Genomic DNA, 27,450 nt, shown 5'->3' with positions numbered 1-27,450 from the left:
CCTACAACTTTAACAAAATTGCTGCCATGTGTCAGTCACACCACTTGTTTTCAGGCAAATCAAAATCATTAAACTGTTCAATATATTCAGTTTTAATGTTCAGTTTTTAACCCCTGCGGCCAATAAATGAGTAACACAAATGGCAAGCTTCACTCAAAATTCTCACATGTATCATGATATTTTAAACAAATGAAGTCAGACATCTGACGAACCAAATGCCTTCCAAGGACGTCTTGATCCACGAAGAACCTCAAAGGGTCAGTGTAGTATTTCAAAATAAAAGTGTTTTGTGTAGCATTAACACCAATGACGTAATTCTGTGTGACCGTATTTATTTGATATTGTTAATAATGATCTATTTTAACGTTTTTTAAAACTATGTCAATGTTCTATTGTAATGTTCAATGTCAATGAGATTTAATTCATGAAAAAAAAAGTTTTAATTGAAAAGTAAAGGCTCCACTTCCATGTATGATAAAAGTGACAAGACAAGAATTTAGGATTTTAAATATATTACCAAATTGAACATTGAAAATTAGATGAATAAACTTAGTTTCATCATTGCAAGGACAGTCTTTAATTATTGAATATCTATAATTCATGTGATAAATTAAGTTAACTTTAAAGGATTTTGGTGACACCACTTCCACCGTTTTTGTAGATGAACCAGTCTGCTTTATGTGACATGCCACGGTGGCTAACCATGATGATACTCATACCATCATACCATCATACCATGATGTATAACTTTACTTCTTCTGCTTGCTCTGATTCAAGATTGGCCTCAATAGGCATGGCTAGAAAACAAGCAGACACTGGAGGAGCAGACACCACATGGCCAGCGAGCTAATGGGAAAAGATCTTTAATCCTGTTAATCTTTTTGATAAATGAACAAGGCTGTTTCCTGCCTTGTTAATATGTTCTTTGGAGCCTAAGCTTGAATCAGAAAGCCTTCATGTCTGCCTCTCCAAACCTTATTTTGGTTGTGTTTGTTTAGAGATGTAAAGTCTTTAAGGACTTTTCTTATGTTTCCGTTGAATAAATAAGGACTAGCTGTTTTTAAGGTTGGAGTTGTTTATGTTTAGGTCTTTAAAGACACTTGAAGTTGTATTTGTTTACAATAAACTTAAGAAGGAAACACTGAAATATAATATATTTATATTTTTTTACTTAAGTACATTATATGAATGCTTAGTCCACCACTGTTTAAAGGCTACTCCATGTATTTATTATTGCACTTCCATAGGAAAAGATATTTATTAAAACAGAAATGGTCAACATTGAAGCCAAGATATTCTAACTTTATGCGGAAGTATGGGTGGAGCTCCAAACGCTGCGTCCTACAACTCCCACAATGCAACCTGACAGCATCTTCTAAATATGAGCCCGTTGTTTTGTTTTGTTTTTATTTTATTTTCCTTTTGAATTTAAATTTTTATACAAGTAGCCCATTAGACATCCTGATCCACACTCCATACCAGTTGGTGGCGGTAATGCACCAATTCATTCAACCGCCAATACACCGCCAACAAGAAGAAGAAAAACGGCATGTCAAATAGCGTTCACTTGGATGATGCAATGTGAAGAATACCATCCAGACCAAGCACGGGCCAGACCACGCTGTTGCTCTCATCCAGTCGATACAGACGAACCAACGCCTATACCGGCTTCTACAGAACGCTCTCTTATCTCACACAATTCACTCTCTGGTAAGTACAACACACCCGCTTGTTTTTATTGTTTATTTATTGTAATGAAATGTTTTATCTGTCGGTCAGAGCGGCATCAAGTCGCATTGTGTAGCGAGTGTTTAACTATCCAGTTGCTTTGGTAAAATACGCAACGTTACAGTTTATGTTATGTCGCATGCATCATCAGCATGACTGATCATGGATGTAAAAAGGTGTTGACGGGTTATCTAACTTAATTATGTTACAAATGCTGGCAAAAAAATATCATTATAATGGTAGATTTATATGCTCAGAAATCATTAATGAAATTAAATATGGGCAAATAATCTGAATGTGAAAAAACGCCCTAATAGTAAAATGACGACATAAGAGATCCTAGTTAGTAATCAGGTTGATTCAGGGGAGACAGCTGGAGGAGCCTCACCTGTCATCATGAAAAGTAAAAAACAAATGATGAAATAAAATAGATAATATTTCTCTACTGATCTGTGCTATATATGTAATTTATGTATGATTTCAATCATTTTAAGCATTTTTATAATCAAAATCGCTAAATTTGGGGTGGGGTGAGGTGAGGTGAGGTGAGGTGAAGCAGCCACGAGCTGTATCTCATTTCAGATTGCGCGTGCCTGTTTATGAAGGCAAATCAAATGAGATCCATGCGCGCGCGTATTTTACTTTGACGAGCGCTTTTATATCACTCCGCGAGCAAAGGTCCGTCTCGCGCGAGCAAAAGTCGCTCGAGAAGCTTAAACCTCTTCGCTCGCGAAACTTTATTCTGCTTGCTCTCGAGTAGATTTTCTTTTTGACAGTAAATGGGCGGACCCAGTCTCCATTGTATCTCTACATCCAATTGGTCACAATGCTCGTCTTTGGATAAACCGGATATCACTGACACAGACGCCAGGTCTGTTAGAGGTGGTTATCAATCCGCCACTAAACACTACTCCACTACATTGCCACTACATTTGCTTTGAATTCACTCCATCATTATATTACAGACAATGTGTGTTTGATAGTCAAACTGTGACAAACAGCTCAAAGACACTCTTTGATCTTAATTGATTAAAACATGATGTGATCATATTTAATCATACTGTTGTGTTTACAGAAGAGATATAATGTAGTTGTATATAATATGAGCAACAATTTGGACCTGCTCAAAGATCTGGAGCTAAGGTTAGGGACCACTGTTTGTATATTAACTGTTAAATCACTGACAAGTAGTTAGTGGATGAAAAAGTATTCAGATCCTCACTGCAGTAAACGTACTAATACCATACTGTTGAAACAATAATCCCCTACGAGTAAAATACCTGCATTCAAAACCTTAGTCAAGTATGTTATTATCAGCGAAATGTACTTTAAGTGCAGAAAGTAAAAGTACCCGTGCAGTAAAATGTACATTATTTGCCCCTGACCTGTAGTGCAATCTGAAAATCTCCCCCTGGCGCCTGCGTCAGAGTGATATCCAGTTTATCCAAAGACGAGGATTGTAAACAATCAGATGTAGAGATACAATGGAGACTGCGTCCGCCCACTTACTGTCAAAAAGAAAAACTACTCGCGAGCCAGAATAAAGTTTCGCGAGCGAACAGGTTTAAGCTTCTCGAGCGACCTTTGGAGTGGTATAAAAGCGCTCATCAAAGTAAAATACGCGCGCACATGGATCTTATTTCTTATCGCTCTCGGATTTTGACAGTGATTTACCTTCATACCTGTTGCTTTCTCATTGTTTGTCACCACTGTATTATTTGTTGACACTTGTATTATACGTCCTTTCTTTCCATAGAATAGGTCATGTATAACAGAACATATTTAGTCTTGCTGATCTGACATTAAACCGCAGTGAAGAAGCACAGAGGGGAGGCAAACTACCTCTGCCTCAATGAAGGGGGCGCGCGAGAGCGGACGGGTCGGGTCCATGCTTGTAGTTCCGTTGCGCTTCTACACTTCTCTTCTTCTTCTTATATTGTGCTTTGACCGCAAACATTGAAGATTAAATATCTAAGCTTTAACAATTCTCAAAAAAACAGGAATCAAATATGTAGCTTACCTATGCTGATATGAAATATGAAAAACAACCAGTAGTCAATGTGCAAGCTGCCAGTTGAATGGTGATTTAAGCTACTCTATATTGGGCTCATATATTTGTAAATCTGACTCAGAAAGAGTCAACTGCCTCACCAGCCACGAACCTCACCGTATGTCACTGATTTGGCATTTCCTCCCCACCTAGTGACTAATATAATGGAGTCCCTACTCATTACTCATTTCTTCTCTTCTGCCTTTTTCTCAGCTTCTCCACGTGTTGGACTCAAAGCCCTCATCATGTCTAAAGGTACGGTGGTTCTGGCCTACAGCGGTGGACTGGACACATCCTGTATTCTGGTCTGGCTGAAGGAAGAGGGCTACGATGTAATCACGTACTTGGTAAGGTTTAGAGACCAGTCTGTGTCTGTGCTTCCAACCAGCTGCTTTTCCATGTCATGCATCTCTGAAGTTTTACAGTTGACTGTTTTCAGGAAGCTGACACAACCAGATATACGGGGCGTTCCCTCCCCCCAAAAAAACAATCGGAGCTATTAACAGCTAATTATCAACCACACAGGATGGACAACATTCATAATGCCAGCACAACTGTAGCTGGATTTAGTTTTTGCCAGGAGGCAATTTAGAAGTGCAAAGCAGGCAGATTTTCATGTTGTCTAACTTTGCATTCAGTGGCTTTGTGTGTCGTAGTGTGTGTGTAGGGGGGGGGGGGGGGGGGTGATTGTCTGTAGTTCACTGCTGTGATAAGTGACGTGCAGCCCTCCAACTCTTTTTGGCTCTCCAGGGGAGCAGAAGAAGAATAGCAGTCGCTGAGCCGATTCATAATTGATTGTCTCTGATGACACGATGCACTCGCTTCGACTTGTCGGAGACGATTGCATCAGCAAACAGTCAGGCAGAAATGCACAATGATAACTGCTTATGGCTTTCCCTGGATATCTTTGCGATATCTGTGTATATATATGTAAGATAAAATCATGCAAAGCACCGGATATGCAAGAAGTGTAATTCACAAGCTGAATGTCATAATGAGGTTTTGTAATCTGCATCAAATGTGACTCCTTAATCTACTGCACTGAAATTAAAGTACTGAAAATATCACAAGCACAGTTTAGTGTTAACCTGCAGGTTTGTCTGGTTTCTTTACTAGTATCACATCATTGCAGGAATATATTTCCTTGTTCAGCTCAGGAGATCAAAGTTCGTGCTCGGTTGCCGCCGTGAGGTGATTGCAGCGTCTCAACAGACGTGATCTGAATTACAAGATTGTCGATTGGCAGGTTTAATGCTTGCACAGTCATGAGCCGGCATGTTCATACACGGAGGGCGTGCGTTTCGTTCCGTAGGAGCTGCATAGTTTAGTTTCAGATGCAAGTGTTTGGGACAATGCATATAAAGGAGTCACTTTGATGTGCAATTACATTTGTGTGTCTCTCTAGGCCAACATTGGGCAAGAGGAAGATTTTGAAGCTGCCCGGAAAAAGGCAGAAAATCTCGGCGCAAAGAAGGTAAGAGACGGAATGAATGAAATATCTTGTTGCTCGGTTCTGTCTCGATATCAGATCTTTTTCAAAATGTTCTCTATGGCCTTAACATGCAATGACAATGACCAAAAGCAAGTTTTCAGGATCTTAAAGTACAATGTTAAAGCATGCTGTGATGAATGGAAATCAGTAGCTATTTTATTCTGCTGTTTTCTGCGTTCACATCACATCCTTGCATTGACACAAAGCTCTTTTGTGGCAAACAATCATCAGTTGTTTCTTTTCTTAGAAGGGAAAGCTATCATTCAATATTTCTCACAGAAAAAAAAGAAGACATAACACTAAACCCTGTGTCCTGACGTCTGTACTTGTGTAGGTTTTCATCGAAGACCTGCGTTCAGAGTTTGTGGAGGACTTCATCTGGCCCGCCGTTCAGGCCAATGCCGTCTACGAGGACCGATACCTGCTGGGCACCGCCGTAGCTCGGCCCTGCATCGGCCGCCGGCAGGTCGAGATTGCACGCAGGGAGGGTGCCCAGTTCGTCTCCCACGGTGCCACAGGAAAGGTAAACCAGACGCGGAGACAAGAGACTAACTCTGAGGAAGGAGACTGTCCAATAATCTGCTCGTATGACTGAATCCCCAACCCAAATGAAATCTATTTAAAGAATAATTACATTTAATTTCCTTTATACTGGAGCTGGGACAGAAGAGAGTAAGTTTGGGGGGGATGATGCAGAACTAAAGACCAGTTTCGTACACTGGAATTAAACCCTCAACATTGTGATAACATGCTGTGTGGCTGATCCCAGAGGAGGCCCTCATGCCAGTGTTTTTCTAACTAGTAAGGTCACTGTCCATAGTCTGGACAACAGGATTCAGGCCACATGTTTGCAGGGTTGAACATTAACTTTTAACTCAGAAATCTATACCCTCATCAGAGCCACAGCGCTCCTTCACTCAGAAACTATCATTTTCTTTCGTCATATATTCAATGAAAAGAAAATAGATGTTTACTGCAAACCCGAGACGGGTGTTATTATCGCTATCGTCTGCACCGAACCGTCGGCTAAATGAAACAAGTCAAAAGGAAAATGCAAATGTGTTTTCTTTGCTTTGGAGGGCTGTTGAATAGCTTTCTGATTAGTATGCGTGAGCAGTGAGTGAAAAAGGTTTAATTTGAGCCGGGAGACTTTATCTGTAAGCCTTTCACGTTGTCATTTCAGTAAAGTTTGTGGACCGGCACCTCGTTCCAAAGATCTGTATTTCCTCATGCCGTGTTGGCTGTGTTCATGTGTCACCAGGACATACTGGCATGTTTTACCTCCTGATAGGCTGTGGATCAGCACGGCATTCTCTATTTCAACTTACACCTGGAAGATAAATAAATGATTCCAGAGTGATGTAAACGTGGAAACTAGTAATATGTGTTGAGTCAGTTTCATACATTGTGCTGTCCAGAGGAATATTAAGAGCTTGTTAAGATAACAACTTAGCTTAGGGCGCTCTTATGTATCACAGTGATCTAAGCTGTAGTTTTTTAAATACAAAATGACAATATAATGATAATTATAATGATTATAATAGCACATTGATTCACACTGTTGTTGATTGGTTAAAGACTTCACTGTATCTCCTCTCTTTTGGTCAGAATAACTTTTCTTCATCTAACACATGCTGTGTAAGCTGCAGACAAATGTCTGTGTGCGGTCAAGGTTCTTATAGTTTAAGTTAAATTATATAGTAGTAGTATAATCGTAGTAGTACTTTTTTTTTTTACAAATATTTTTGTATTATTTCTACTTGTCAGTCGTAAATGCAGTGTCCACATTCTGCCACTAGATGGAGACAGATACCAGATCATACATTTACAATATCATATTTATTTTTTATGTAATTTGTTTTTATTCGTGATCATTAAGAGAATGCAGCTTGCTTCCTTTATGTTTTTGTTTTCATCTTGAAACTGATTAATGATGAAAGAGACCGAGACACTGGAAACATCACTGCTCAACCGCTAGTGCTGAATTGTTAGGCAATTAATCAATTAGCCGATTGACAGAAAAATAATCTGCAACAATTTGTATAATTTGTTTGAGGGAATTTTTGGGGGGGAATTTGGGGTTCAGACAGTTGGTTGCATAAATCAACTTTTTAAATATGTCAACTTGGGCTTTGGGAAATAGCAAAACACTTCATTTTCTGACAATTTCGCAGACAAACAATTTAATTAATAATTAAATTACTGTTACTGTAAAAAGCTGTTGTGTTTGTGTTTTGCAGGGCAATGACCAGATCCGTTTTGAGCTCACATGCTACGCCCTCTACCCTGAAGTTCAAGTAAGTTGGCTGTTTTACTGCATGGAGGTTATGGTCTGTACTGTGTGAAGCCGCATCTGTTGACATGATGATGGTGCTGCAGCCGGACTGATTCCCTCCCTCTCCCTCTCTCTCTCGCTCTCTCTGTTGGTGCTGTTCAGATCATTGCACCGTGGAGGATCCCTGCTTTCTACAACCGCTTCCGGGGGAGATTAGACCTGATGGAATATGCAAAGGTAACGCCGTCAGTCTGTTTGTCGAAATCTGACATAATAGTTAAATTTGGTGGTGTCTACTGCTGCCAACGAAAGATTACGGTCATTATTAAGAAATCTATCAATGAATTGGAATTATTGATTCACCATAGGGTCTAATAAAATGTCCAAGCAGCACAAAGTAATAACCTAATATTGTTTTAACGACAACAACTTGTCACAGATGAAAGTACTGTTTTTGTCACAGATAAACATTTAAGGTTATAAAAGTATCAATTTGTTCTTTTGTCTGAAGCATTTGGGATGGTTTATCAGCAGCATATTAAAATAAAAGCAGTGATTACATTAAACCAGAAATATCCGCCTTGGGTATCGTATAAAACTCGCGTACCTCTTAATTGTATAGATTTAGTTTCTACTTACTGAATACTCTCCTGTACTTATGCTGTATCCGTATATAGCTCTCATTTTATGGTACAACCCTCCCAATATTTATTTCCTTTCCTCCATTAGTAATTATTTTTAAATTCTGTATCCAGCCTGAGATCAAGTTTTATCTATATGTGTTGACAAACCTCAATAGTTTTTAACAAAAAATGTAATCCTTAAATCCCTTCACCACGTGTATTGATTTTAGATATCTTTAGTGAAAAATATATTATTACATCCCTACTCTCTCGTCATTTAATTTCACACTTATGATTATATGTACAGTTAACGTAAACTTTCTCAGACTTGTGTTATTCAGACCACACACACAGTTATGGGCGGTTTGTCCATATGCTCCTGTTAGATGGTGGGTTTGACCAGTTTTCCCCACTAGAGGGTGGTCATGTTTCAGTGAACACCTCTCTCTTGTTGGCATCTGGAGTACTTGTGAAATCACACAATCTTAAAACACTGAATTGTTGACTTTTCCTTTGAACATATCAAAAAATGTCTTTTTTTGTTTTGGTTACACAAAAACAAACCCTAGCCTCTGGAAATAGTGTGCTTGGTTCCTCGTATTGTGAACTTTTCTCCACTCTGATATATAGTGTCTAGCCTTCAGGTGCAGTTAGCTTCCAGGTAAATATGTAACATAACAAAAGCTTTCTCTGTCAAACTGCAGAAACATGGCATCCCTGTGCCCGTCACTCCTCAGGCCCCCTGGAGCATGGACGCCAACCTCATGCATATAAGGTGGGTAGGCCTGGTGTGATGCACCTTCTTTAGCCTCTTTCAATATGTTATCATTTTTTATCAGTCATTTACTGAATTGTGATTCTTTACAGTTATGAGTCTGGCATCCTGGAGAATCCCAAGGTAAGACCAGTTCACAATGTCCACAAATTCCTGAACAAAAATGTGTTCTATTTATAGTTTTTCCCTTTCACCCTTTGGAGTGTGATGTGCTGGTATATTAATGACACGCACACATTTATGGTAACTTCAGAAATGCCTTTGCGTATACAGTCAACGCTGATATGAAGAAGCACTGGTTGAATACCAAGAAAGTTACTCATATTAATATTTCACACTGACAATACTGACTTTATTTATATATCTAATCACTGACGCCATCATTCAAGAACCTGTAAAAACTGAACGGGAGACATTTGTACCATTTGTGATGGTGAAAACATAAACCTGAACAGTTTTAGATCAAACGTCTTTGGATTCTACATAAAAAATCTGGACAGTCGATGTCTTCATCAGATCAGTACCTGTTTTTATAAATCTTTGATACTACTTCATCATTATCAATCTAGTGCTAAAACAAATAGAACAATCGGCGACAAAATTACACGGAACATTTGTCATCGAAGCACAGAAATAGATTTTAAAATTGGAACAGTTTTCCACTGAGTACAGCAAAAAAAAAAATCCCCTTTGTCCTCTCATACACACATAATGTTCGCTGTCATTTCCACACCAGCAGACAGACAAAAATAATACACCTTTTTATTTTTACTGTTAAAATGCATCATCCACTTGGAGTGACAGTAAAAAAAACATCACGGCAGTAAAGCTGCTGTCTGCTGACCCATGCCAGCACCAGCAGAGACCAACACCGCTCACTCTCCCACATTTCCACGGGTGAGGCAGAGTTTGATCTCTGCTGGGGTCGGGGGTCAAAGCAGTACATACAGGTTGCCCCCGGTGACCCCAAAAGCTCCCATCCCTTGGTCGCTGTGTCTGTGTCTGTGTATCTCCTCACCCCGGGTCTTCGCCGGGCCCTGGGAAGAGCCCGGGACACACAGACACTGACTTGTCGTCAGCAACGCTTCGACTAATTTCCGATTTCATGGGAGCCGGGGAGGGGGGGTGGGGGGGAAGGGTTAGGGCGTTGCGCCCAGCTGGGGCCTCCTGAGTTCCAGCCCCAACTCCTCGGGACCTCATTGTTCCACTGGTTGCGGCGCCGCGGGCTGCGACGTGGGAGGGGAGCCATTTCATCGTGACACCGTGACACCAAAATGTCACCAGTAACAGTAAAGTACAAAGGCAGCGCACCAGACAGATGAGTCCCCAATGGACGGGGTGTCACATGGAGGCGAGGGGGTCCCGCGCTGGTGGAGTGGAGATGCAGGGGCAGGGCCACTGTAACTCACAGACCTCTATCTCTCCCTCTCTCCGTCCCTTTCCCACCCCTCCGCTGCCTCTTTATTGGTCGGCCTGTGGAGAAATGTTTTAAAAAGAATGAGACGGACCGGCTCAATAGCATAGCGATGTATGATGACAGTATTGTTCATTCAGGGGTTTTTGTTTTGGACCATTTACTCCAATATTGAATCGATTAATGGCATAAAAATACAATGAAATATTTATGGTGCAGGGGTGCAGAGTGGTAAAAGGATTTGAATACATTACCCAGGGCACAATATGATATTTTGAACTTTGAACAAGCTGTGATTATTGAGTGGTTTTCAGTAGCCACAACCTCTTCCCCCTCCGGCAATTGGTCCTTTTTTTACAAAGTTTGTTAATTAGGGTCAGAGTAAACATCACAACATCACAACAACACTATATCTAAACATAATCCCCAGGTTTAACACTCATTTAAATGCAATTTAAAGCAGTAAATGAATGCAAATGCGAATTGACAAAAAGTAACCAGCAACATAATGAATTTCGAACCAAAATGCTCAAACCAACATGACAGATTTTGATCGGGTCACCTGAAAGAGGTCATCTTGTTCTTAGTATCTCCCCTCTGTATCGGCCTCTCTCTCCAGTTACAGCCCCGAAGGCTCAGAGCGGACCTCAACTATTCGAACCCCACATGCGACACAAAAGCCCCTCTCTGCTCAACACCGGCAGATTAGGAAATGTCCGAATGGTCGCTCATATGTTCTCCTGTAGATAAGAGTCAGCAGAGTTCAGGTTACTCTATGATTAACACGGTATCCTTCCTGATAACCCCGAACCACCTTGCCTGTAGCACAATGGTGACTTTTTTTTTTTTTGTATTTACTCACCTCCATCTGGCAGCATTAACCTAAGTGAAGACATGCGCCCACGGCAAACTTCGGCTATCTGTTATCATGTCCATATGGTCACATTCAATAGTATTAGCAGTTACTGCATTGCGCTAGAGGTTGATGTTGAAGTTGAGCAAATCGTGCTCTTGCATAAAGTTGTGGTTTTGTTGTCAGGGTTGAATTATATGCCCGAAAATCTTCAATGTCTTTGCTTGTTTTTGACCATTGTAGGCAATGCTGCAAAACAGTTAACAGGCCTGTTTCATGGCAATATTGGATATACAGGATGTGTATTTGTGACTGCATTTAATTCACACTACATTCCCACTTTATTATTTTATCTATTAATGTGTTGAATGTTTCAGAGTAGGATATATACCGTCATTGCAATGTAACATTTTAAATGCTTATCACAGAATATTTAAAGCATATCACCCACCCGTAGTTGGCATTGACAGGTCAGATTTGTATTACTGTTTGGTAAGCTACATCTCTTAATATGTTCATCAGATTTGATCAGCAATATGCCAATTAATAGATGGCTCCAGACCCCACAGTTCGCCCACTACTTCCTCTCTCCGTCTCTCCACACATGAGCAGTCGGGGCCTGTATAGCCTGAGGCCCGGCCCGACACTCGTCCCGAGTCATTAAAACATCACCTCGGTCTTAATTATAGCTCGTGTCAGTGAGCCTCCTCGGGCCCGCTGCGCTCTTTGATCAAGGGGGCTGATGGGCCACTGCTCGTGTTGACCAGGAGTGAAGGAGCGTGACGGCAGGCCTCTGCTCACCTAGAGGAAATGAAAACTTGTTTTCTGCTGGTCGCATGGCTGCCTGGAAAGAAGGATGGACCGAAGACTGCCTGCGGGGGAAGGAAGTGGGCTTGTAGGTGTATGTATGCATGTGAATGTGTGCTTTGAAGCAAAGAGGTCAGCGTTTCGTCATGTGCCTTCGCTGCCCCCCCCCCCCCCCCCCCCCCCAGGTCTGATTGGTCTGACCTGTAATACTTAGCGAGAGCTCCCTGTATCCATCTCGGCGTCACAATAGCTTGTAGAAGTGCTTGTTGTCCTCATTAAATTCAGCCGAGGCCCCAACATTAACCAAAACATCCTCGGTGTTAAGAACAGAGATATCTCTTCGGCACATCATGTGTATATTGTTTTATTCTTGTCTCAATTTGCCATCTTTGCATTTTAAAGAGAAGGACAGACTTGAAACGTGGTGATTTAAGCGTCATTTCCAACCCATTGCGCCAAGGATGTTTTTTTTTTCCATCCTCTTCTCTTCTATCTGCCTCTCAACGCTCCCCTCCCTTCCTCCCCCCCCCCCCTCTCCCTCCCGCCACCTCTGCCTCTTTTGGCTCCGTTGGCTTCGATTGAAAACCAATGAGGCAACTAATATGTGGAAAGATAGAAATTTACTTGCTTTAAGTTCATGCGTCGGCCTTCTTCTGTGCTGTATGGGCCACGTTTAGCACAACAATATGGCAGAAGCAAAGACTGCCAAAGGAGCTGCTCTGTGCTACATGATGGTGCGCTTCATGCCCCATTTCCCACCAATACCCCCTGCCCCCGCCCTCTTTGCCTCTACCTTTTCCACTCTTTCAGGGCCATGGCTTTGGGACAAGTCCACCTGCAGGGGGTTTGAATTGAAATGCATTGATCTCTGGCTCACTGGAAACAAGCCTATTCCCCTTACTTTTCCTTTTTTTTTTTTTTTCTCCCTTTGTATCCAATAGACCAATAGTAAGTTTAAGCTCTCGTGGTTGGAGTATGCATGAGTTTTCAAGCGTTCCTCAACCAAAGGCATGCATTTGTATACATTTTAAAAGTGCGTTTTTAATTCATCAGGTGGAAATTGTTCTTTTCTCTTAAGCCCTACAGTTAATCACTCGATGCTTCTGTTGTTTAAAGACACTTACTCAGGGAACAAAGTGATATTATAAAAGTCAGGAAGTTAATTAATATTATTCCCAAACCAGAAATCAAAATTTTTATAAATCCAAAGCTGAAATATAAATATACATTTTCATTTATTTGGGTAGAAAGAGTTCATGTGGAGCTGCTTGATTTGATTAACACAAACCGTAGAAGTAATATGTAAAAAGTTTTCACGTAAGTTTGCAATCTAAACAGACAGGGGCACTATTACGCGTTTTATTTTCAGATTAAAAACAACAACCAATCATTTACAACCAGCATATAACACCACAAGATGCATAGACTTTCATATTCCCCAGTATTTAATATTCAATCCATCTTTCCCCCCCTCAAAGCGTATGCATCAAAAGGCCTTTTAGGGTAGTCATTTCACCCCTCTCCTGCTCGCTCTCATTTGGCATCTTTCAGAGCACTGAGGCAGAAAATAAAGGAGAGGAAGACGGGCGCCTTCCCAGTCAATTTTGGTGTTTAGTTAAAAGGAAGGAAAGTGATTGCGCTGCTCGTTTTCTCTTCACTGACTGTCGACGAGCGGATGCCGATTAGTTATTGTATGATGATTTAGTGTCTGGTAAAGCTTTCCATTTAAATGCACCCAGTAGTTATTTTGCATCGTCTCCCTGCAATTTGCCTCAGCTCAGGAGACATTGGCCATCGTGTTGTCCTAATGCTGTGTAATTGTTGGAGGGCCATCGCCGGGCAGACACGTCAGACTGCCACGCTCTTTTAGGTCCCAAACCATGACTTACTGAAATCGTTCCTGGCTCCCACCATCTGGAAAAATGACAAACATCTGTCACCCGGGACGCCTTTAGTGGATTTAGGGTGTGGACTTTAAGGCTTTGTTGTGTGATGCCCATTTAGCAAAAATTCGTCATTTGAAAATAAAATAGAGAGGAAATGTCACTCATAAAATCAGAGCTGGAAAACAGGAAGATTAGAGGAAGTGAAGACCGGTTTTAGGGATGAACTACACGATAGAATCGGCAGATCTGAGATTTTACAGACGAGCAGAATGTTATTGAGGACACACTGTTGCTCAAATAGATTCTGTCACGCTATCAGGTGTGCTCTGACTTGTCAAGTTCACTATTCTTGGGGATGCGAGTCATTTCTTCCTTTTGTCCGTTCCCACTCTCGCCGCATCCCCCTTTTCCCCGCCTTCCCCTGTGGTGAAGGGCCATGCAGGGAAAATGAAACCAAATAGAGGAGAAAAATGGGACATTGATTTTTTTTTTTTTGTCTTCGCTCGACTCCTGATGGTGTTTTCAGGTTTTTCCTTTTTCACGCATCATCCGCTCTTTTCTTCTCCCGCTATGTCTCGAGTTGTCCGTTATCACCTCGCTCAATAGTCTCCCCATCCGCAGTACTGCTGTTTGATGAGGTCTCAGAAGGTCCTGGTTATCAAATGAAATTATTAAGGTGTGTGAAATAGAGAGGGTGAGTTTATGTGTGTGGTTTTTTTTTTTGTGTGTGTTTTTCAGACCCATGCTCCGGCTGACCTGTACCTGATGACCAAGGACCCGGCAGATTCTCCCAACACCCCCGATGTACTGGAGATAGAGTTCCAAAACGGTTTGTGCTCGCAACATTTGTCAGTTTTGTCAGTCCGCTGTTTTGTTTTTACCTTTTCGGATTCCAAAATCTAATGCCAAAAAAGTCAAATACACATTAAGAAAGATCAGAACGGAGATTTTTTGTCATTGGGAATTCAAACTAAGTTATTTCCTTTATATGTGAGCATGATAAACAACAACATTCAATGATAAAGAAATGATTTATTTAACTTTCCTAGGCTTAGTTTCTGAAATGTTGATCGGATGCAAAAGGCGCTTCAGATACTTCTGAACTCCTTATACTGCATCAGTAAGAGTGTCCACGTCCCTTCATGTTACTTAACATGTGATGGTTATCTCTGCAGGGCTACAGCTCTCACGCTGACCCGGTAGCAGTTTATCACCATTCCTGACCACCCAGACTTATCCCTAACCCCTCACAGCATTAGCTGGTCCAAAGCTGCCATGTTTGGCCTGGGGGCACGCACACACAGGCCGGAAGTTTTAAGTCCAGCTAATACACCGAGCCCTGAGGGGCCAGTGAAACGCTCATTAGATATATTGCCACGAGGGCCGAGCTGAATAGTGGAAAGTGTCACATGTTTGCGTAAAGAGAATATGGCAAGAAACATCCTAGCCTGGGGGCGAACGGCACAGATGTCCCTTCATCCCTGGTCACTAGTGGAGGCTGCAAAGCTCTTACATCAATCGGCTGAGAGACACTAGCGCCTCTGATCGCATGGGCTTGATGGGCAGCTTTATGAGGTAATATAAGGGATGTTCAGACGGTGGGCAGAAGATTTGGTGGGAATATGTGTGACCATTAAAAGCTGCTGAAAGTGCAAATGGAAAAAGCCATTCAGTATGCAAAATGTATCTGCACTGAAATGGTGTCCTGAACATTTTCTTTTGGGGGAAACTGGTAAAGTGTTACCAGTTTCCCCCAAAGAAAATGTTTAACTACAAAACAAGTAGGTCGGCGTCAGTTCATCTGGAGATGAGATGTGCTTTTGTAAAGCAGTGGTGCAGTGGTAAAGCCTGGTCTGGTTTCGCGGGTTCTTTGCAGGCCAGTGCTCCGTTTTCACACATATTCTCTGTGCCTTTATTGAGCACCCTATGACAAAAGCTGTTTTAGTTGTCCACACAAAGGCCCGAGCCTACTCCTCCCTCTGAGCACAAGATCAGCAAAAGAATGTTTCATTTCATTCCCCCTCCCACCTTTTCATCCCTGCCTTTCTCACCAAAGTTTTCTCACTGATTAAAAAAGAATATTTAACGACAGCAACCTTTTCCCCCGTCAAACACTCCATTCCCCGATTCTCTCCCTTTTTAAGAAGAAGAAGAAAAAAAAAAATTGTCATCCCTCCCTCCTTTCATGCCAAAGAGGTGGAGAGGAAAAGGAGACAGAGTGGAAAAATGTAAAGCAGTAATTTTTCCTACAACTGTGTCTGTGCTTCCATTGTCTGCACTGTTAGGCTGCGAAAAACTGAAGAAAAGGATCACGGAGAGAAAAAGACCCCTCAGTGAATGATAGAACCCGCATGATGGAGAGAGCGAGGAAAAAAAAAAAGAGTGCGCAGGGACGAAAGGCCAGCCCCTACACTCCCACGTTCACTTAATTTATTTGAACTTTTAATCTAATTATTAGGTATCTGGGAGGGGGTGCAGTTTTGATAATGCACCATCCATACTGCCCTCTCCTGCACTGGGAGGTACTTTTTCTTCTTCCATGGGAGCCACCGCGATATGAGAATGGGCCGTCAACAAAGCCCTTGTCTAAAAAAAAAATGTGTCAAGTCCTTCACGTGTCATTCCTACGAGGGCTTTGTAAACGCTGGTTGAAAGGCAGAAGTGCTGCTCTTCTCTTCAAAGCCATGTGACTGACAACTGCAAGCATGCTAAAGTAGGACCGAACGCCGGACGGATGGAGAGTGAATATCAGCAGATCTTTTCTCATTTCCTCCTCTTGTGTAGCCCGCAAATGGTTATATTCCCTTTCTCAACACACACACACACACACACACACACATATACACGTCTCATGTTTGTTTCCTCGCCTCCACCTTTGGCCCGTGTTGCTCGTTGAAGGCCATGAATAAGCAGGTCCATGACAGTGATTGATGTGTACTTGGTTTAAGTGGCTTTAGAGAGGAAGTGTGTTGAGCGAGTGTGGGTGTTTAAAAAAAAACAGAAGCTGTGTGTTAGAGACATAGTGGTAGGATGATGGGTGATGATGAATCTGCAAGTGTTTTTTTTGAGTTTTTTTTCCTCCTGCACATGCGCATGAACACACAAATACTCAGTGGCGCAAAAAAATCTCAGCGCTAAAGAGAGTTTGGGTAACAAAGCTGCGCGTGTAATTGAATTAGGAAAAGGCCTGCCCACGATTTCACAGCTTTCAAATGAGCAGGGCCTTTGAATTTATTAGCCCTTCTCGCCGCCTCCTTTTGTAATGTTTTTTACTTTTAGCTGACGACTATTGATTTCAGTGACTGAGATAACGAGCCCTTGTCAACAGATTTGATCAACTCTTTGCTGTTGTTGTTGGGTTTTTTTGGACAGTTTTGTCTGTCTGTAATGAATTTTTCCATTTGTTTTTTGAAAGCCGTTTCCTAACACTGTTTAACTTTGTAAACGTTTCAGTTTTACTCATTGTTCTTTTTGGGCCGTGTGTTTATTTATCTTTGATCTCAATGAAAAACACTTGATTTTTGTTGCCCTTCTTGCAGATAATTAGCAATTTGTCCTAGTAGTGAATTATAACATAAAAAGTCATGCAGGTGCAGTTTTTTTACTCCCTGTAAAGGTTAAAAAATACTGTTTTTACACTACAGCTTTGTGTTTAAAGGCTTTCTGAAAGATTGATATAATTTATTTGGCGACAACAAAAGCAGTCTGAAACAATCATCGTACAGCTTTATGGTGGAAAACTTGAATGAGAGCAAAAAAAACACACTTAGAACAAGTTCTACCAATTAAATGTAGCTGTTAATGCTCATAGCATGAGAATCCGCCTGCTGTGTCGTATCAATTTGTCTTTCATCAACTCTCATCCAGCCAATTGTTTGCTTTTTTAATGCTTCATGCATATAATTGTAGTAGGAATGTTCACTACGTTAATTGAAAAATCAAACCGCTCAGATAACTGTGGTATAACACTGTTATACCACAGTTATACTCCCCACATCAGGTACTAATTAAGTGATCAACATACTAAAAAATAATTTTTCACTTAAGTAATGCAGGACGGCTGTGCAAGTAATTCAAATGTTCTTGTATTACGTTTGACTGAATGTGCAGTATAGGGTACTATTTAACATCTGTCTGCTTTGCTGCAGTTGCCAATTTTTTTTGCATTAAAACCGTTAAATCGTGGGCTAACTTTACTCCAAGTCTGCTCAGGAAATGATTTTCTTTAAGATCAAAATACATCTTTCTAATCAACCAACAAAGAGAACTTTACATTAATTGCAGTTTCAGTTTTTGAATCTCACAAACATAAAAATGCATTGCAGATTGGGACATTGATTTAATATTAACAGTACCAGATGGGTCACAAGTACATTGTAGTAACAAATACATTGTTTTTCCCTTCAGGAGTGCCTGTGAAGGTGACCGATGTGAAGGAAGGCAAATCCAAGGTCTCCCCGCTGGATATCTTCTCATACCTCAATGAGATTGGGTCAGCATTATTTTCCCTAATGTCTCTAAAGTATTTACTGTAAAGCCCTTTTACCTTCCATGTATGATTTGTTAGATGTCCAGTGAGAGATCAGGATATTATGCAAGTGTCCCCAGAGGTGGAGCATTGGTTAAGTTCACCACCTCTGGTATGATGCGTGTCTTGTCGCTGCTGGCCTGGGATCAAATCCCACCAGAGTTTTCCCTCCCGTGTCTCCTGCACTGTGTCTCCCTCTCTGCTTTCCAACTGTCCGCATAAATGGAAAGCACTGAAGGAAAAACATCTTTCCTGAGGCACTTTCGAGCTTGTTGCCGGTTGGGATTTTTTCTTTAGGGAAATTGTCATTAACGTCACTACATGCATTGCAAACTAGTTTTGTAGTTCTCAATTAATGGCATGGATTTAATTTCCTTTGTGTGGGGAAACAAAAAATGTGTTTCAGCTTTGCTATTCAGAATATAATATTTGAGGAGAGGCGATGATGCCTCAGCTAGTTCGAAGGTTAACCGATGACTTTACTACTGATGCTCACAGGTCTGTGGAAATAATATGAGAAGTAGTTTAACAAGGGTTTGAATTATTTCCTGGCTGCTGTGTTTTTTTATTAATTTCTTAATTTAAGTCTTTATTTATGTTGTTTTATTTTATTGTATTGTTTATTCAGATCATGTTTTTGACCAGCAGGTTAGCCTAGAATTTAATCCCGAAGGCTCCTCATGTGGGCTAATCTAATTCAAGGTGAAAATAATGTGCGACTGTGTGTCCCTGTCTTTCTCTTAGTGGAAAGCACGGTGTGGGCCGGATTGACATCGTAGAGAACCGTTTCATTGGCATGAAGTCCCGAGGTAAGCAATTAAAAAGCATATTTATTTTCATCCGTCTCGGTTATGACATTTTCTTTCTTTTTTTTGTGCCAAATTAGTCCGACAGGCCTCCTCACTTTCACAACCAGTGATATACACTGTAAATGCAGTGAGATGGACATATTCGGACTTTGCAAACACGTCTCAATATTTTAATTTAACATCCATTCAAAAGCTTTCCTTTCAGTGTGCAGGGCTTTCATGCAATTTGCAGTTATTTTACATGAGTGCTTTTTGTCACACTCGCTATTCCGCTTCCATAAAAGCCGCATGCCAAACACACTCTCCTCAAAGGAAATGATTTCCTCTGGTTCACCTGGAATCTTAGAGACTGAAGTTATTTCCATTCTCTTATGCTTGCACACACATACAGAAAACACACACACACACTGTGAATAGGATAACGGCGCACACGCTTCGCCGGATACACAGTCAATCACATATGTGGCACATGCAGCCGCACGGGGATGTTTTTGTCTCTTTATCTTTGGTATCAACAGGCAACTTGAAAAGCTCCTTTGTTAGGTCTCTACATGTGTTACCACAGCTAATATACAAAGGCATCGAGCTGTCCTGGCCTTGTATGACACACACACACACACTCCTTTTCCCCCATATGTGCTATGATTGGCAAATTGACTGGCCAACAGACTTGTAGCTGTGGCGCAACATGGCAGGTAGAAATTGGAAAATGGGAAGCCCACTTTTCTCTCCCCTCGACTGAACAAAAGATCAAAGCTTCTTCCTTCACTGAAGCAATAGGAAGAGGTGGAGCACGAGGTGTCCAAGTGGTTGAATAACTGCCATCAAGTGTACATGTTGCTCTCCTCCGGACTGGCAGTCGCGTTAGCACAATAGATGATGGGAGGGATTGAATGGGCACATGTCATACCTATTTGTGTTGGGTCATATTTATTTGTGTGGGGTCAGGGAGGCGCGGGGGGGGGATTGAAATGGTTTGTCAAGAATGTTGTCACTGTGCTACAAAACATTCAACAGCCCGTGTGCCAGACTTGCATCTCCCTCCTGTCACAGTGCTGTCAGGCCTCTGACCCGTGCACCGGTGATGGTGTTAGCCGAGGTGCACCCATCAAAGGCAGTCGGAAATGACTGTACCTCTTGTTAATGAATGGGAGTCCTCACGTCCAGTCCTTGCTGCTGTCAAACTCCCAAGACAAAGAAAAAAAGAGTTTTCTAAAAACATTTTTAATGTATTTACTTGTTTGTTTGTTTCCATTTATTGACATTATTTGTACAGAAATGTCCCCTCCACTAAATAAACCTGTAACTTTATTCTCTTTAATCCATTTTAAGACATTTATCTGCTTTCATTTACATTTGTTGCCTGTTTATGCTGGACTAACAGTTTGCCCCAAAGGGTAAAATGGGATCAGCTCAGGAAGAATTAATTCCTAACCTGAACCCCTTCAGGCCTGCAGCATGGCTAGCATACCTTCAGCTACCTTATAAAAGATTAAGACCTCAGAAACCACTGGGGGTGTTGTCTCTTTAAGCTTAACTAAACTGCCACTGTTGGAGCTTACCCCGATAGCGTTTCATTGTTTGCTCCTCTCTGATAAGCTAGCTCTCTTTTTGGAGCACTTAAGCCACGTTGTGTTGGAGGGCAGTTTTAACTTATTTATCTGATCGAGCCAACGGAAATGTCCCTACACGAGCCCTCTGTGGCCTTGGATCATCAAAAAGCCTACAAGCCGTTCGAGCTAAGGTGGCAGCCCTTTTTTGAGGTATTAGACAATTAGCAGCATTGCTAAGCTCCGTTTTTTTGGCCGCCGGCACAAAGTAAGTGCTTCTCCATTTTCAGATCGGGAACGGTGCTGGAGTATTTAGGGTCGTACAGATTTGAGCTCCACTGCTCAGCAGATTGGAAGAGATTAAATAGCGTTTTATCTGTTAAATCTCAGAAAAGAGTTTTGGAGTTTGAACACCACGCAAATTATACAATTTGGCCGCCTGGTGTTGGTTGTAGAGAAATATCTGTTTGGCAGCTAAAATCACAAACGTGTGACTATCATATTGACACATGACGTGAGGAGCCATGTATTGAATACGGGAACAACACACAATTCCAGCTCTCGCAAAAATGGATGTCATTGATAAAGCTCCCATTTCTGTTGTCAAATCTGTCTGGTAGCATTTACCCTGCCCTCCTTTTTGTTTTAGCTGACATTTGATTGACAGCTTCATTTCTCCTGTCATCTACCTCATCTTTTCTCCCCTCACCCCTCCCTCCCTATCCAGAGGGGGTAAATTGCAGGGTATGCAGAGCCCTGGTCCGGGCTCCAGGCTGGCAGGGGCCTCCTACCCTGTCATTTACTCAGGACAGGCTCATCCATGTTTTGTGAGCACCGCGAAGGCCTGTCTGTCAAGACGGCTGACGGCTAATAGAGCTGTGAGTTCAGATAAACGCGGCTTGTAGTTAATGTTCATATGAATTTAGCCACAATCATTTGGGTCTCAAAAAAGGTGGAAGACTCTAAAATCTAAAGATATTGTGTTGAACATTATACAGGCTGGTGCATACATTTACTGATCTGTTCATTCCTGTTCAAAAACTTGCTTGTTCTGTTTTGTGCGGCTACTTATTAATTTTTTTTTTTGTGTGTTTTTTTGTGTTTATCAGGGATATATGAAACCCCAGGAGGCACAATTCTGTTGAAGGCCCATTTAGACATTGAGACCTTCACCATGGACAAAGAGGTTCGTCGGATCAAACAGGGACTGAGCATCAAGTTCGCCGAACTCGTCTACAACGGTAACTCCCGATAACGCATCACCTTCATTAGATGGTTTCACTAATGCTGTTATTTGTATTGTCTTCCACAGCCTTTTGTGTTTAAAGTATAGTGCATAGAACATTTTAAAATCGCAACAACAACAAACTAGGGGATCTGTAAGATTGTTTATCTTATGTGATTATGTAGAAAAATATGTTTGTTTTTTGAATCACCCAATAATCCATCGCACGATCGTCCTCAAAAATCCAGTATCATTCGGGCGATAGTTAGAAGGCTCACCATCCCTTTGGAGTTTATACAAGACGTGTGTGCGTGCGTGTGTGCGTGTGTGTGTGTGTGTGTGTGTGTGTGTGTGTGTGTGTGTGTGTGTGTGTGTGTGTGTGTGTGTGTGTGCGCGCTTTTCTTGGCTCAGGTGTCTTAATCATCCCTTGTGCTCAGTCTCCAGTCCCCTGCACCTTCATCCACATAATAGGATCAGTGCCATTAGAGACTGACTACTAGGCCACTTCAGTTATACCCTCCAGAGACGGGAAGCACACACACACACACACACACACACACACACACACACACACACACACACACACACACACACACACACACACACACACACACACACACACAGGTGCTACCTTCAGAAGCAGGGCAGAGATTAAACCCATTGTGGGTTTAAATCATTAATAACTCCGCAGACTGCTGGCAGTGGGGTTTATGTTAACAATCCACCTGTCCTGCATCTGTTTTGCATTAATACGACATGATTTATCCAAACACATTTGCATCAGAGAATTTGCAGCAATTAGGGGAAGTACAGGACAGACGCAGTAAGTATTTGACAAGTGAAAACAGCTACATGCGTATGAGTGGTCAATTAATAGCTTAAAAAAAATCTAATTCTATTTTTAGAACAAAAGATTCATGAATTAATCGATAATGAAAAATATGTTTATTAAGATTCCCCCCAAATAACCACCATACAGACACGCTCGCAGCGACGTGTGAACAGAACTAACAGATCGAATATAAAATAGCCGACGCTAAACAAAGCTGTGTGCTATTGTCGTGCCGTACACCTCGTGCCAAACCAGAGGCAGTGAACACGAGGAAGGATTGTGTCTTTGAACATGGCCAGACGATGAGGTGGAGGTCAGCCGCTGATGAGAGGAGGACCCCTGCTGAGTGGGGCGTGTCTGACCTCCTAACATATACAGACACGTCCCTCGCCCATCTGTCTCAGGGATTGACGGGCCAGGTCAACAAAATGGGACAAAAGAAAGGGGTTGTCTGAACTTCACCTGCAACAGAAATGAGACCAAAGCAGAGAAAGAGTTTTAGCTGATGAAAGAGGAGCAAGTGTGGGCATCACACACACACACACACACACACACAGCCCTGTGCTCCCTGCTGCTAACAGAGGATGTACAGAGGAGGAGCCTCTTTCTCCACTTGTCCATTCTATGTATTGTTTGTTTCTATTTTACAATAAATAACAATACATATATAAAGACAAATATGAGCATAATCTATAACCTTGTTTTTTGAACAAACCTTTACATCCATACTTCTTGTTAACGTGTTGCTGTGTCCTCGCTCGACTTAGGTTTCTGGTACAGTCCGGAGGGCGAGTTTGTGCGTCACTGCATAGCCAAGTCCCAGGAGAACGTGCAGGGCAAAGTACAGCTGTCTGTCTTCAAGGGTCAAGTCTACCTCCTTGGACGAGAGTCACCCAAGTCCCTGTACAACGAGGAGTTGGTCAGGTAAGCGTGGACAGAGTAAAAGTGTGTGCGTGTGTGTGTGCGTGCTTATAAAACACAAAGTGTGTGCTTGTTCGGACTTGACAGCTGTGTTTTTGCTGCTCTGGGCACAGTGCACATGTTCACCAGCCAGCCTGTTGTTGGGTCAGCTTGCCCAAGTTCTCTTATGACCTCCACATCAACGTACTAAACCGACCCTGCCTCACAAAGACATCAGAGAAGTGTCAAGCTCAGTTCCTGGAGGGCAGACCCGACCCCCAACCCCTCCCACTGCACCCCCGTGGCCTCTTAGCCGCGGTAACAGTGGGTTTGTTCAGGATGCTGACCCCTGATGCCCTGTGGGCAGGCTCAGCGCTGACCAAAGTAAAACCCCTCCATATGCCTCTCCATCTCCACTTCAGTCTCTCCAGTTGTACCCTAGAGTCAGAGAGCTAATGGCGTTTTCAGCCAGAGGAGAGAAGGGATTTCACTGGGCTTTTAAGAGGAAAGTACCTGGGTGTCATGCTCGTTAAGTAGGTCAGAAAGAGGGAGACGGGGAGACGTGTCTCACACAGTCAGCCATTCAATTTCTTAGATTGGTTTGAAAAGTGAAAAAAGCCAGGAAAAAAAACAATGTTTTTCACCGTATATTTTGTCCTGTGTGAGAGAGGGAGATAAATATGATACAAACTTAAAAATTGGCAAATCGTATGCCAGCTGGAGCCTTACCCATACCGAGTCAGTACCAATATTAATATTTAGGTATAACATCATATAAGCTGACATTTCTTTTCATTCACATTTTGTCATTCATTATAAAATCAAAGATGACTGTAACTGTAAATATTTTGAGTAGGCAACTTGATTGGAAATATTAGTTTTTTATTAATGAGAACAAGAAAAGAAAGCCACGAATAAAACAGAAATATATTTAACTTGTATTAATCAGTGGAATATTATGACTTGGCCGTCCTGGTTTAATGCGCTGACCACTTGTCCGGCTTCTTACAAGATACTTCAAAAAAGCAGCGTTTGTGAGAGTTAATGTTCTTCTGTCTCAAAATGAATATTATGTGATATGAACAGTACATACAGAAAGTATATTTTGATAGGTGGCCATGGTATAAAGTATAATCATCCGTTATATCATTTTTCATTTGTCATTCATTCAATTTTATAATTATATTTTTTTGGGCTTATCGAAACTTCTACAATGTCGTTATATCAACACATGCATGTCCTGTACCTGACAGTGATACACCTGGAAGCTGCTGTTTCTCTCACACACACACGCACACACGCACTTATTTGCCACTACAAGACGACCTGCCACAATCGCACACATCTCTCACACACCGACCAGATTAGGCATGAGAGCCCCGCTGACATCCTGTTGGCTCTCCACGGGCAACAGTAAACGGCGTCATTAACACAGTGGTAATACAGCCGGTCACCGCACCCATCTGAGACCGAAATGTCACCGTCCTCGCTGTCCACTGGCTCCACTCTCAATTAGACTGCAGGGTTTCTTAAAGGACTACACAAAGTATCACATGCATGCACGCGCGCATATTCTCTAAAGCCAGTCGCTCATAATGGTGTTCAGGTGCCGGGTAGGGAGCCTTGTATTGAGAGTTGATGGTTTAGTTGTCGTTCTTTCTTTTTATGGTGTTTATCCTATCATTTGTTGGCAATTTCCTCTTTTGCTAAGTGCTTTTGAAGAACGAGTGCAAGCTGTACATTGGTGGCTGGGGGTGTCGTAGGCAGGCGAGGACTCGGTGAGGGAGTGTATTAAGCACTGCAGGTAGAAACTGCTGTAATTACACAGCACACAGACGCACTTTGTGAGACGCTCGCGCCCACTAAGACGAGATGACAGCCTGAACGGCACAGAACGCGCAGTGGCACAAGTTATAGATTTGCGTGTTTTTTTTAGTTTTTTTTTTTAGGAGAAGCGGATAAACTTGAAGACAAAAACAACAGATTAGAAAATCCTCTATAGTCACTTAGCTCACAGTTGATATGATGGGATTGTTTTAAAATGGGTTTATGCGCGTCTGTTGTGTCCCTGTGTACGCGAGTGTGTTTTCATTCTGCGATATTGATTCCATGTCATTCGGGACAAACAATGCTAAAGAGGAGCTTTCAGAGGAAAATCGATCGGAAGATTATTTCAAAAGAGTAGATTATCAATGATCCAGTTATCCCAGTAGTTGATGAGGCCCCATGTCTCTTATGTTTACTGCAATGATACCAAACATTTCAATCATTTTGTCAGCAGAATATCCCGTAACTTTTTCCTGTCAGTTCCTGGTTGCACTTCCTTCAACCTAAATATTTTAAGATCGCTCTCTGTTGCCTCACCTGCCTCTGTCTTTATTCTTTTCACTCCAGCATGGACGTGCAGGGAGACTACAACCCATGTGATGCCACCGGATTCATCAGGATTAATGCTGTCAGGTTAGCACCCCTTAAGAGTAATTCCAAACGTACCAAACAGTTGAGAATTGTCTTTCAATTGGCACTTGATCACACTCTAAATCTTATCACTTGTCCTCCTTCTCCTCCTCCACAGGTTGAGGGAACACCATCGTTTGCAGGGTCTCTCCACCAGCAAGAAGTAACCGTCGCAGTCCTGTGAATCGCCGTTCTTTCTTGCCTCCTCTCTCCGCCGTGTTATAGCAGTAGTAGAACTTTGTACCTCTATTGTCTACTGTTGGTTGTATTCAGGGTACTTGGTACACTGTTCTTAGGTGGTGAAAAGTAGAGGGAGATGAATCTATCTAACAATGTGGGTGAGCATTATGAAAGTATGTATTTCATAGTATTATCTCATTCTTGGTGTCATTTGGTCAGTGCACAAGTACTGTATTTCAACTAAAAATTATTTGCGTCAGAAATAAAATGAAGTTAATTGTCTTTTTTGTTCCTCAGCTCTTTTCTTAATTCATTTCAGAAAACCGTTTGTGATCAGGTTTCATGCAAACACTGTGGAGATGCATATCAGCCCCCGTCAGTTTGAATGTGTTGGTGATTAATAGTTCATGTCTTTGGCAGACAGCCTATTCATTGGTGTCTGCCTGTTTAACTCCTAGGGCTGTATCGTCAGTGCCCCGTGATGATTTCAGGGCAGCGAGGACGCTGTATCTTATTTTACATTATGGAGATGAAGCGGTAGCAGTGCATGGGTTCGGCACAGGAGAAAGTGAACAATGTGGCTCGCTGATAGCCGCTGGAGCAGAAGTGACGAGGCCATTTCTGAGCTCACATGGCACAAATTGGCCACATATGTATATTTCCCTGCTCCGCATGGGGTCTACAGGCTGACGGAACAGAGGAAAGAGGGAGAAGCATTTTAAAGAGTATTGTCATTAATTATTATGTTTTTTATATATATATATATATATATATATATATATATATATATATATATATATATATATATATATATATATATATATATATATATATATATATATATATATATATATATATATATATATATATATATATATATATATATATATATATATATATATATATATATATATATATATATATATATATATATATATATATAAAAAATAAATGGATGAGCATGGTGCTGTCTCACATATTGTCCCGAATAAAAAGCATTTGTCAATAAGAAGAAATATGTGACCATAAGGATGCACATTAATGCACCCTAACATCAAGCAAGAAC

The 27,450-nt window shown here is 41.6% G+C and overlaps 1 protein-coding gene across 1 annotated transcript; it reads left to right on the top strand.

Annotated features, from left to right (window-relative positions):
* Nucleotides 1-1,580: 1,580 nt before the first annotated feature.
* Nucleotides 1,581-26,666, top strand: ass1 (argininosuccinate synthase 1). The gene is made up of 15 exons (XM_079179575.1): nucleotides 1,581-1,710; nucleotides 3,992-4,125; nucleotides 5,184-5,252; nucleotides 5,605-5,793; nucleotides 7,511-7,567; nucleotides 7,708-7,782; nucleotides 8,873-8,943; nucleotides 9,036-9,066; nucleotides 14,642-14,732; nucleotides 18,311-18,395; nucleotides 19,176-19,240; nucleotides 21,900-22,031; nucleotides 23,615-23,771; nucleotides 26,142-26,207; nucleotides 26,323-26,666. The coding sequence occupies exons 2-15, from the start codon at nucleotides 4,024-4,026 to the stop codon at nucleotides 26,369-26,371; spliced, it is 1,239 nt and encodes a 412-aa protein (XP_079035701.1). The 5' UTR covers nucleotides 1,581-1,710; nucleotides 3,992-4,023; the 3' UTR covers nucleotides 26,372-26,666.
* Nucleotides 26,667-27,450: the final 784 nt, after the last annotated feature.

The sequence above is a fragment of the Pholis gunnellus genome, assembly GCF_910591455.1.
Source record: "Pholis gunnellus genome assembly, chromosome: 18".
Lineage (NCBI taxonomy): Eukaryota > Metazoa > Chordata > Actinopteri > Perciformes > Pholidae > Pholis > Pholis gunnellus.
Note: the sequence above shows the minus strand (reverse complement) of the source record. Positions and strands in the feature narration are given on the sequence as shown.